Consider the following 13,227-nt stretch of genomic DNA (forward strand, 5'->3'; position numbering starts at 1 on the left):
GTGTTCTTTAACAAGGTACACCATTAAAAAGCAGTCCAGCAGTTTGACCAGACCCCAACATCTATTCTAATTGCATACAGCACGGTAGCTAGTAAGCCTTTTCTCTGTGTGTCAGCTGTTCTTTCCCCTGTGCATTAAAAAAACAAAGTGAGAAGGTCAAGGGGTGGTTCTTGCAGATTTCTCTTTGTTATTTCTTCTCCTTCATACAAACATTTCTGATAGTCTCCAGGTCCTCTTGATTCTGCAATATTATACAATCTCCTTTTCAAAATAAATTGAAAACTGCAAAGCTTCATTTTTCAATATTTCATTTTGCACAGGCAATCACTGGCTCCGAAAGACGTTTTATTGGGGGTTTTTTGTTTGTGTTGTTGTGGGGATTTTTGGTTGTTTGGGTTTGGTTTTCTTTTTTTTTGTTTGGTTTTTTTTGTTGTTTGTTTTGGTTGTTTTTGGGGGTTTTTTGTGATGATTTATGATCTCTCTGAAGCTAGTGCTACAGTTCAGATAGCTTTTGATTAGCTCATGGTTATCAATGAAAAAGCACCTGAAACACAGCAATGTTTCATGTGTTGTTTATCAGCCATTTGCCAGTGACACAAGGACTGCAGGTGAAAAGAAAAAGACATTTGAATTCATTACTTTTCACGCCTGTGCTTTCAAGCTCTTTGCCTTATAGAAAAAGTAGATGTCCTAAAGCTGATAAATATGACTGACACTGTTAAATATAGAGTGACTTCAGATATTTTCTTTCAGGTTTGCAGTAGATGTGACCTCCCCAGGTAGTAGCTATCTAGCAGCTGTTTCCTCAGATCCTTGCTTTTCACTGTACTTCTCTGCAGGTTCATGGGTCTGCTGTCACCACAAGTTACTCTTAAGTTGTCCACTCTGTATCCTACACATCCTCAATCTCCTGAAATAGAGCTAAGTACCACTGAGGTGTGAAGCAAAGGAAATCTGAGTCCAAATATTTCACCTTTTGTTTCTGCAGCCGGACCCTGCGGGCAGAGACATCTCCATCCGACCAATCCTGGAGCACTGCGAAAACACCCACATGACCATTTGGCTTGGGATTGTCTATGCCTACAAAGGGCTGCTGATGGTAAGCACAGCTTCTTCTGCACAGCACTTCAAGCTGCTATTTGCTGATAGGCATGAACTGAATTATATTTGCTTTCATGATGGCTGGGAGTGAGTGAAAACTGCTTTGAGTACAAGTTCTATAATCAGATCTGTTCTAGTGCTCATTAGACAGTAATCTGTGGATATATGCATGTGTAAAATAAATAAGACATCAGTAGCATTTAATCAGAATATTGTGGCTATACCACATCCTTAGAAATCTGGTACTGAAAAGATGGGTCTATAAATGAGGCAACTTTGTAAATAAAGAAGTCAAATCATCCAAATTCCTGAAGGTTCTCCAAAAAGGTTGTCCAAGATGTTTGCCTCTTATTTCCTAATGTATTTTAGGAATAGTCATGAGATGAAAGATTAATCTGGGGCCTGAATCAAAATAAACCTTTTGTCACTGAGGCCCATCTCCATAAAAAAATTTAGTGACTCAAAAAGACTTCAGGACCCAGGGACCCTGAGGCTTGATGGTTGAAAAAAAACCAAACCAAACTGTATAGGTGACCATTAGTGATGAAAAGCTCCTGAGCCTGATGGTTTTGAAAACATCTGATATGGACAGCACTGACCAGCAGAATACCCATCTAGAGTTGAGCCCCATCTGGATCCTAAGCCTGACAGACAGTAGGCTACACTGCCTGAAGGGGTCAATCTGCTCTGTGCATTTGGAGCATGCTGGTTCATTAGGACACTGGGAAAAGATTGGATCAGCTGCTTCCACTTGGCATGGTTGGTGCTGCTGCCCAGAGGGGGCTGCTGGTGCCTGGTTCCCTCTCCCCTGTGAATGACTGCTCTGATGAGCCCTGCTGCTTTTCATGCTGCTTTTTTCAGGCTGAAAAGTCTTTAAATATCCAATATGAGGTTCAGAAGGGAGGGAGGAGAAGTTTTGTTTCTGTGAATTCTAAACAGTTGCTTTGTGGTCAGACCACTCTGCTGGGATGAGCCTTCAAGCAAGGAGGCAGAAGCATCAAGTGTCTCCAGGTGAGAGCTCTGATCGTCGAGCCACTAGCCAAAAGGAAGCCTTCTCAGCTTCCTTTAAAGAAAAAGAAATTTTTTAGAAAAGGCAACTTTAGGTATAGATGCCTCCTTTTCAGAGAATGTCCAAGATGGAAATAAAGAGCTAGGATATATGTAATCTCTCAAAAAGGATCATGAATTAGGGGAGATTCCACACCTCAGCATGTCTACTGGTTGGTCAGCTCAGGGTGGCCTTGGCACGTAGCACAGCATCAAGGAATATACATTCTCTGGCAACTTTCTTCAAGCTTTCAGGCTTGAGTGGTGATATTAGAATCAGTCAAACTGCTTGGATTCTTAGTAGTCCTTTGCCCTAGATTGTTTTGTCAGCACATCTGTTAAACTATTTTCTACAAGATATGTGACTCTTTAAATCTGTTAATGCCATTTGCACACTTATTTTGCAAATGCCATTACATTATTAGACAATTATATGTGCATATATGTGCATACATGCATACATAAAATACTCAATTCATTATTGAATTTCTTGGCTTGTGGTATATCTGTAATATTCAGCTTAAGTGCTACTAATATCTCATTTATTTTACATATGCCATTACTCACTAATTTCAGACACACAGTGTTTCATAACCACCAATGAAATACACACTTTTTATTACTCCAGTGCCCTCTTAACACACAAATTGCTACATATTAAAAAGGAAGACACTCATCTGAATCATTTAAATAATTGCTATGATGAGTGAATGAGTGATATGAGGACAACACAATTGAAGCATTTTATCTCATCACTAAAAATGTTCTGTACACCGCACATACTTTGCCTTCAGAACAAAAAAACAGAACCTCTCCTGTTACTGTTTATGAAGGTTTAGCTGATACAAAAGTCTGTGATTTTTAATAATAAAACATATGTAATTTAACATGCTATATACTAAAGAGCTAGCATTGCTAAGTACAGCACGATGTTAAGGTGAAATTGCTTTACTTAGGCCAAAATTATTTACTGTGACCTTTTGGCTCAAAATGGGAATATAAAAAATAGGGTTAACCTAAAAATGTTCCTTTCTTTTTTGTCTTGAAGTAAAAGCAAATCTGTCCATTCGTATGTCTTAATTGCACTGATGCAGTGAATTAATCACTCAGGGTAGGGCAGAGCACAGAAGGGCAGGGAAGGCAAGGAATGGCAAAATAAGGGAAGGCATTATTTAACAGGATACACTGGTTCCCTCTTCATTAAAGTTAGCAAACTCTAAAAGTCAGATTCACGATTCTTCAACAGCCCCTGAAGGGATGTGTGGAAATGCTTACTCTGCATGAAGGCTTCTCAGTTATTAGATTTAGATTCCTCAGGTGACTAGAGAATAACAGGAAAATTGCCATCCTAAATTTTGCCTTTACCATTTTATTAATCTTCTTAATAACCAGTGTATTAGTCTTCTCCAGCTCCTCCATACCTAGAGGATTCCCTGTTTTCTCCCATCTCAAGCTCAGCTCCAAAAAGGCTGCATACAAGTTCGAGGTCCGTCTATGTGTACGTGTTGACCATCACAGAACTACAGAATCAATTAGGCTGAAAGTGCTTCTGAGATCAAGTCCAACCTGTGCCTGAACTCCAGCATGTCAACGAGTCAGTTGCAGTATTTTGATTTTTGATGAGGCAGACGTAGTTGAAAAGCACCTTTCTTTCATGTATGCCAAAGGACGACAGAAAACACACCACCTTAAACTTGCTGGTGGTGCATTATTGGGGAGTGCACTAACATCTTTCCAAGGGGTATGAGTTATCTCATTCAGCCAGAACAATTCCAGACTGGCCTCCTAGAATGCTTTCCTTATTAATCACACACACATTGGTCTTTTCTACTGCTTAATTCCTCTCTTCCTGATGAAGCTTGGTGTTAACATTAGACTCAAGGTGTACATACGTTGGACGTTAAATTGTGTCCCTGACATCTTATTACAGGTACCTGTTATACAGCTACTGAGAATCAGGCTTTTGAGGCAAAACTATATTTTGAGCTTGACTGCTGCTCTCTGTATGAAATCCTATTTTCTCCCTGTGTTAATTGAGGGGGGTTTAAGCTGTAACTAATAATAGTGACCACTTCTCATACACTGTTTTTAATGTGTTGTCCTCAGCTAACCTTGCCAAGAATGAAAATATCAGTATTTCATGACTGAGATAGGAAAAAATAATGCATATTCATCATGGGACTTGATAAATGTCACTAAGAATAAGAAATTTATTTTCTTCTAACTATTCATATTCCAACATTTCACTATAGTTGATTTACTGCTCAACACAACTCTGTAATTGATTTAGAAGCCAAAGAAAATATTAATTCAACTAAAATAGATCCTTGGGATAATGTTCAATCTTAATTTAAAGTCTGAAAGAATCCTCTGCTTCCTAAGGCTGTCTACTTGCTAAGCTGAATTTCTCTTACTTCCAGTCCTTGAATTTTGGTGGATCATGCATATATGTTATCCCTCTTGCTCTAAAATGACCTATGTACTTATTTCTAGGTAAATTTGCTTATATTCAGCCATATTTCTGTGATTTCTCCAAAACCTTTCTGTGTGTTGTCTAACATTCTTACCCTCTGCATCTTCTGCATCATTTTCAGCCCTGTTATTATCTCCTTCAAGTCAATGTACATATCTGGGACAGCTTAAGTTGGAAATTTTTTAAAACTATCTTCTTTTTTTTAGTAGCTTCTCATTAATAGTAATATGTTGAGATGCATCACATAGATTTCAGTTTAAATTTGTTGTATTGATTTTGTAGCATTCTGTATTTAAATAATGATACTGTGCAGTATTAAGACAAACACTACTGGGAAATCCACGTATGCTGCATGAATGTAATTACCTTTATTCAGTCTTACAAACTCATTTAAAAAAATAACAGCAATTTGAATTATATTGCTATCCCTTTTTTTTTCCCCACTTATTGGCTGAGTTCATGTGTCAGCCATTTCATTAATTTGCTTAGGACAGAAATTAGGGTAATAGCTCTGTAATCACTGGGGGTGTTCCACTTTGTCTTTTCCCATATGGCCTCTTTGTATCTTAAGTGGAGCTTTGCCAGAATTCCAATAAATATCAACAATTAAGCCCAGCAGTCCAGACAACTTCTAAATCAATTCTTAAAACTTACTGCATGTAAGTTACAGGATCTCTGTGATTGCAACACCTTGTCTTGACAGAGTTTTCAAGAACTCTCTCTTAATTCTGGAATAAGCTGCACTTCACTGTTCTGGCAAGATGTGAATGGAATCTTCCATCTCTATGTAAATGTAGGACAAAACCCCTTGTTAAGCTTATATTATCATGCATCATTGCTATTGAATCTGTCATTTCCCAAAGAATGAATTGCTATTACGAATAATTTTTCTCCACTTCTCCATTTTTGTAAATCCTTATGAATTCTGTAAATGCTGCTAGCCATTCATTTGCTACTATACATTTAACTTACCTTTCCACTATCTCTATTTTAGATCTTAGATTCATAATCATTATTATGAATTTCCTCTCTTTTTAACTTTTGTTACATTCTGCCCAGTCTTTGGCCAATTTTATTGCTTGTTTGCTTTACATTCCACAACAACCAAAACAATTTTTAAGGTAAGAATAGCTTTTTTACACATGTGCAGCTTTGGACATATCCTTTAAAGCACATACACAAACATCTTTCCATTGCTCTTTGCAAATATACCTGATGCTACCCCTTCTCCCTCTCCAAAGGCTTCCTTTGCTTTCTTGGCTAATACATAAACAGTACTTTTCCATTTTTTTTCATGCACTTAGAAGTAGATTTTCAAAAAAAAGGAGTTAGGTACCATGGTTTAGAGCTTGGGTTCCAGTCAGTGCCCTGCAGCCCAGTCTTCAGTCAGCACTTGGTGTTCTTGCCTCAGCAGGCAGGAGGAGAAGCAGGTACTGGTTCTGTGACAGGAACCAGTTCACAAATATCCAGCAGAAAACTCGGTCACTGACAGCATTTAGGTACCTACAGGTGGTACTGAGGAATGTTCTGGCTGTCCTTGCTGGATGTTGGATGTAGCTTCTCACTGCTGCTCCAGGTGCTTAAGCCCTCTGTGTGTGTTGAGCCCAGGAGCTGGGTATGAACAGTACAGCTGTGGGGTGCAACACATGCTCCTCCTTTTATTATTGTACTCTTATTTTATATTTACTCAATGAAAGCTGGATGTAAAGAATTTATTTTTTTGTCACTAAGGAAAGGGAAGCCATGGAACAGCTCACCCAGACAGTTTGATCAGCCTTTGTCCTTATAAAGTTCCAGAACCAGACTGGATAAAAGTATGAACATCCTGGACTGCTCACATCTGAGTCTGCTTTTTGATCAGGAGGTTGCACTAGATTATTTCCTCAAGTCGCTCCCAATTATCTTATCAGATTATATCAACCATATTATTAATTTCTTTATAAAATTGATACATTGTATGTGTAGAAAAATTGAATAGTTTTCAGATTATGTTAAAATTCCCCATTGCTTTCTGATAGTACCTCTGATTTTTAACTCCTATATTTGCATTCTTTTAAATTCCCTTCATGATCAAAAAGAGAACTCAGAAGAAGGACCTACCTCCTTATCAATTAACTTGCATGATTCTAACTCATATATATGGTGGGAACCATCTGTCCCATCTTACAGTAATTAGAGAGGAAGATAGTTAAGCTTTGTGGTGGGGAAAAGTAGTCTATAGTAGTACCAGATATTTATTATTTCTTCAATAAAACACAGACACTATTTTAGCATCTAAAGCCACATTTCCATATGGTTTTGTTGAATATTTTTTTCCCTAATATGACCATAAGGAAATATATTCAAATATATTTTTGAAATGTTGCAGATAATGCAGTATTCCCTTACACGTCTCTTGGTGTCAGTTTTTGTATAGCAGAAATTGATTTAAACTGTAGCACACACTGGCTTTTAGCAGAGGTGCTTCACCTCTTTACAGAGCTGTGATTGTGGTAATCTTATGCCAGAGACAATAGAAAGCTATTCCAAATGGATCTTTGCTAATGACCAGTTGTGTATTTGTTTCAATTGAGTTACTATAATGGTTTCATGACTAAGCAGAATTTTCATGGAAAAAAATTCAAATGTACTCTGAATGCAAAGAGGGGGAAATATTTTATTGACCTGTTGATTTGGGAGGGTGGAGTACAAAGTGAAACCTGGATGCCTGTTAGTATTCATAGCTTTGTGCAGCTGCTTTTCTGTCTTGCACTGGGAATAAAGGGTTTTGCCAAGACCTTTAAAGAGAAAGTCCTTCACCTGAGTGGCTGAATATGCATATCTTGCAATTAAAATCAATATTTAGCTCTTGTCATAATGCTCAATAGAAATATTAAGTTTCCCTTTAGTTATGTCTACCCAGAGCAGCCCTGGGAAAATTAACTACATACGCAACTGACTCATGGCAGACAGGGGAGTGAGCAATGGTTTAACATCAGATTGTACTGACAGTGAAGGTAAGAGACCTACAAAGAGACCTTAGTTTGTCTTTCAGTTTTCTAACCTTACCTATTGTACAGGTAATAAAAAAAAAATAAATAAAAGTCACTTTTCTATGCATATTCCTGAAAGCTTCTCAGTATTTTGTACTGCACAATTCTGCAGTGAAAACATGAAAACCAAAATTCCTTTTTTTTTTTAATTGAAAAATATCTGCAGCCATTTCACTGAAATAAAAATGTGCCTATGTCTGTGATGATCTGGATTTAATGAATGAACCTGAATAGAAAAACACACAAGTCAAGCTTCACTGTTACTTCAGGCTGAAAGGTCTTTACAGGTCAGAGTCCAGGACTGGCTTGGTTTAAGGGGGCCAGGAGGAGAAATCTCACAGTAATCTAGCCAGAAGAAACAAATCCAAAGCAAACAAAAATCTCCAGATGTAAAATCTTTGGAGAAAAGGCTTGCTTTTATTCTTTTATGTGGCACACAGCAGGGCTACAATCCCCAAGTGAACAGGGGCTGTGCTACTACAACACAGCAATCAGCTGCAAAGCTGCAGCCTAGTCCAGTATATAATCTTCCCAAAACCATATCCCCTAGTTACTGGTAAGCATGACTTCTTACAAGACTGGAGATTTTTCCTCTGGTATTTCTCTGCTCTTGTCATATATCTTTAGTGTCATTTTCTCTATCTTTCTTTCCTAATACTGTTCATAACCTAAGCTGGCATGAAATGAAACATTTAAAAATGGTTTTTAAGGGTAGTACAGGGAAATGGAGGTGAATAAATAATTTCTTTCCTGTCATGTGACAGTCTGTGCAATCCAGTAGCAAATTAGGCACTTGGTTGCATCGATATATGTTGTGGATCCAAGCAATTGTTACTGTGTTTAGCATTAATTCTCATGAACAAGATTTAAAACTAACTAGCTGGCAGAGTTCTAAAAAACAGTGTTAAGTGTTTTCCAATACTTCAGTTACAAACACTTTTATTATATTCCCAGGTATCAAAATTTGGTCAGTACAAAATTTTTTTTAAAATTAGAGTTTTCCTGTTGAATCTAAACACTAGTATAATATTCTCCATACGCCTGTTACACCTCTAACATTTTAACACAGATTTCTTTAAGTCTGTCTTTAATCACAGTGATGATACAATCCTGTTGTCTTCAGATACTGTTTTCCCCAAATTTATACAGTGGTTTTCTCACTGTAGACTTTGTCACTGTAGCCTTTTTAGGTGCACTGGCAACACAGCCTAAACCTACCATACCAACATCTGCAAAGGCAATACTCTAAATCAGTGTCAAATGGAAGCTGCCTACCCTCAAACAGAAGATGAAACAAACCAATCCTCCCTATACAGCTGCCCATATCTTCTGAGAAAATACAAACCAACATCTTATGGCACTTTCTATATCAAGAAGATGTGTGTATTAGACCACCAAAATTGAAGAAGGCTTTAAGTTCATGAATAACAGTGTAGGCAGCCCTTCCTCTCTGCATTCTCAGTGTCATTGGTTGAGATCCAAAAAGGACTAAAATTAGGCCATTAGGCTTGACAGTAGGCTGAGGTGTCCTTAAATTTTCGGTGACAGCTTTCTACTGGGGCATGTGTATCCCTGAGTTGTTCAAACTCCTTTGGAGATGCGTGGGGTCCATCAGCAGCCTCAGGATGGGAATTGTAACTGGTGTAAAGCAGTGGGGACAGATGTGTCCTCCATCTCTCTGAATCCAGCACTAGAGCACTGCTAGGAGCTGCCTGCCTCCATCCCAATGTGTATTTATGCACGTCTTCCCTAAAGACTGTTTAATCAAAATTCTCAGCAGAGATCAGAACTAACATCCCACGCAAGTGCCCAATTAATTAAGACAGTCACTCTCTCATTATATAAAATCCAGCAGCTCTGAAAGAAGTTTGAGAGCTCCCTCTGAAGCCAGACTCTGCTCTGGGGTTAGGGAGCACATCTCAGGCAAAATTTGGAATTGTGCTGTGTTCTCCAAACATGAAGCTACACAATGGTCATCACCAGCATCATTGTCTTGAATGATGATGGCTGTTGATGTATTTTGCCAGCAGACAGTCTTGAGAAGCCTTTACCAGCTTGAGCCCTCTAGGAGCAATAGGAGGAGAGACAGCTGCATTGTAAATCCCATCAGGCAGCCTAAAAATATCAAATAGTCCTTAAATTCCACAGCAGCCTCAAGAATTAGGTACCCCCAGGCATAATTTGAAATGTAATTTTGTTATCTGGGAAGATGAATGTTTAAAGTTTAGGTACCAGGAGTAAAGAGGAGCTGGACTAGGTACTATGTGTCTTTAACTGTAGCTCCCAAATCTCATATTCAAAAGTTGTCAAGGGATCACAGAAACCTGGACCTTTCACTAGCAATGTCTGCATCCCATTCCTCAGCCAAGCTATTTTACAGGATTTTACCAAGGGATTTACAGGATTTCTAAAACTTCATCTTTCATGTCATAAAACTTGTCTTATGTCATAAAACTTCATCTTTCATGTGTGCATATTGTCTGAGCCTTGGAAAGGGGTAAAATAGGAAGGGCAGGCGGAGGAAGAGCAAAGCATGAAGTTCCCTCAGGAAGGCTTTATCTCAAAGGAGAAATCCACCAGCCCCACAGAGCCCTGCAGGCATCTGTACCAAGCAAACAAAGAGCATCTCTGCAACCAGCACTGCCCTGGCAGCAGGATGCAGAAAACTCTCAGCTTTTATCCATGTTTGAGTCTCAAAGATGAGCTGTGACTTCTAGAAAAGGAGATCTCTATTCCTGAGGCAAGCATTTTACCTAAAATGCTAATAAAAATTAAAAACAATGTTCCCAGATTTATAATGCCTCATTCTGAGGAAACTCGCTTGCTGCAAGAGCCTTCTTCCTTTCTTTAGTGGTTGTATAAATAAACATATATCTTCCTTTCACCCAAAAGATATTTAACCATTTCCCATGCTGTTCTCAATTATAAATGAGAATGGGCTAAACCAAACCCCCCACAACACTCTTCAAACGATCTTTTTTCCATTATAATTGATCTTTTAGATCATTTTATAACCACCTCAGCTATAAATTCATCCCCATTATTTGTAATAAGAGCTGGCCTCATGTAAGTGTGTTGGCTGTTTTCCCAGAATAATCCTTTTGGAATGGAATCTGTTCATACTGGGGGAAGTGGAGGAGAGGGAGGGATGACCTACAACCCTAAAAAACTTATTAATAATTAACCATAGTATGAGAAGACAGAAATGTTCTCTATAGTTAATCAGGATCTCATCTCTTTAAAAATGTGATGTAGAAATACAGACAAGGATTCCTTCCATGCCTCAAAACAGCTCAGACCAGCCTGTTTGTCAGTTCAGGGCTGGCAAAGTGTAGATTTGCAGCAGAACTGAGCAGTGCAGCACCAAGAGTGCAGGGAATGGAGAACAGGCAGGCCCTGAGGTGGTGAGGTTTGGGGGGAACAGGTTTGTGCCCTGACAAAAAGTGCCACCACTGTATGTTCCCCCATGCACCCAGGTGAATACAGTGACAATTTGCTTCCTCAGAGCCTGAAAAGGAGTCTGTACATTCCTGCTCTGCCTGTGCACGGTGCCAGACCCAACAGCAAAGGAGTGCTGCCTGCATCCTTCCCTGCTGGCGAGATTACCTTGTTTACCAGAGGGGCTTAGAAGTGTATCAGAGGATGAGCTGTTGCTCTGGCACAAAGCTTGCTAAGGGTCTCACTCACCTCAGCTGCCCTGCCTGAATGGCTGAGACCCCTTGCTCACCCAGCTGTACACAGACCCCTTAAGAGCATCCCCTTCCCATGCTCTGCCTGCAGCAGCCCCTGCTGTTCTTCCTGCAATTCTTAGGGAAGGCCAGTGGCAATGTATCTTGATAGAGACTGCAGCAGTGACTGCAGCACTGGAAAGTGGGTGAGCAAATGGTTCTACATCCCTTGCCTGGACTGGGAAGCCCCTGCAGCCTGCCACACTCCATGGGCTGAGAGTAGATGCCTGATGTGCCAAAGCCTCCCAGCCAGCTCTGCTCCTGCACACGTGGCAGGGTGACTGTGTGTGCTGCAGGCAAGAGTGTGAAATAAACCTGCAGAGAAGTTCAGGGAGGGCAGGGCTGGGAGCTCAGTAGCAGGTCCTGGTTGGAAGTGCCTGGATGGTAGGTGGCTGCAGCCTGAGGGAGTGCAAAGTAGCGGAGTGGTTGGCTTTGTTGCCGTTGTTATTCGAGATTAAAACTAGGCAAATAATCAAGGAAACTTACATTACCAGTGTCCTGGTGTTACTACTTGGGTTGAAACCCAAGTTTGTAGAGCAAACATCAATCTACCATTTCTCTAATCTCTTTTGCTTGTCTGGCAACCAAATACTGTTCTTGCAATCCAGGTTATTTGCCATAGGAAAAAAAAAAAAAAAACAAACAGAAGAATAGAAGGTAAACTATACTAGACAACTGCAATTAATCCCCCAAATGGCAACACCATTGACCTCCAATTTCCTGGACTGTACATAAATTGAAGTTGTATAAAAGAGAATGTTATCTCCATGACATGGCAATGGACAAATGTGTTGATCTGGGGAGAAGGCTACTAAGGTCAATGGGAATGCACAATTGTTCTTTCTCCTTCTTGTCTGTCCCTGTACTGTGATCAGAAAAAAAGCCTGAAAACATAGAAACCATGTCCTGGACCTTAGTGATAGTTCCTCTCTCAGTCCTTACCTTCCATGCAATACCATCTGATGTCTGTCATGCTTCCCAAGGCACCCTACACCCCTTTGGGGCTGTGCCGAGACCGTAGGCTGGGTTACCTTCTTACAACATCTTCAGTTCGTTTTGGCTTTTACTGCATTGCCAGAACGCCTCTGAGGAATGCAAGAGGAAGAGAATAATTGTCTGCAGCAGTTCATGTTGCAGAAAAATCTAATTAAATTTCAAGGGATGGAGATGGCTCCCTTCCACTAAAGGCTTTCCCCTGCTGAATTGCAAAAGCATATTGCAAATAACAAAGGGGCTAAAACTTAAAAATACACCAAAGGAAAAAAGCAAACAAAAAATTGCCACAAGAATATTTTATGCCAGAAATCATTAGACAACTGCAATTGAAAGGCCATTACCAACTCCCACTATAATAAAAGACATTATAATTGTAATTTGAACAACTCGGGTGACACTTTCCACATGGTATATTTATCCCTCATGGGACACATCTTGGCACTGCTGCTTATTAATGTAGGTGATAATCATGTAATGAATAGCTAGATTGATAAGAGTATATTGAGAACAGTTGCTAAAAATAGCTAAAAAACAATGCACATTATATCTTTACTGGAATCCTTGAATAGAAACAGGAAGGAGAGTCTTTAAAAACTATTTAAAATATAAAGATAACCATAGCATTTAGAAAAAATTTGTTCCAATCAGAACTAATTTTAAGTTTCACATTTTTCTTCTTAGAGCAGGAATCTGTCCTAGTGAGCAAAACAAATCACACAGGTAATTAGATATTGAGGGAAAGGTGGGTGTATATCTCTGAGTTGTAATATCTCCTATATTTGTCAAGTTGGAAAACATACCTTTTCAAATCAGTGCTTTTTCTGGGTGACAGCAAATCCTCTTAAAACTA

The 13,227-nt window shown here is 39.3% G+C and overlaps 1 protein-coding gene across 2 annotated transcripts in view; it reads left to right on the plus strand.

The window, feature by feature from the left end:
* Positions 1–13,227, plus strand: part of GABBR2 (gamma-aminobutyric acid type B receptor subunit 2) — a 456,372-nt gene that overhangs the window by 416,257 nt on the left and 26,888 nt on the right. For both annotated transcript variants that reach the window (XM_074546963.1, XM_074546956.1), the window contains one exon: positions 989–1,099. In XM_074546963.1, the coding sequence (XP_074403064.1) occupies positions 989–1,099 (111 nt within the window). The remainder of the gene's footprint in view (positions 1–988; positions 1,100–13,227) is intronic.

This window comes from Zonotrichia albicollis, chromosome 1, assembly GCF_047830755.1.
Source record: "Zonotrichia albicollis isolate bZonAlb1 chromosome 1, bZonAlb1.hap1, whole genome shotgun sequence".
Taxonomy (NCBI): Eukaryota; Metazoa; Chordata; class Aves; order Passeriformes; family Passerellidae; genus Zonotrichia; species Zonotrichia albicollis.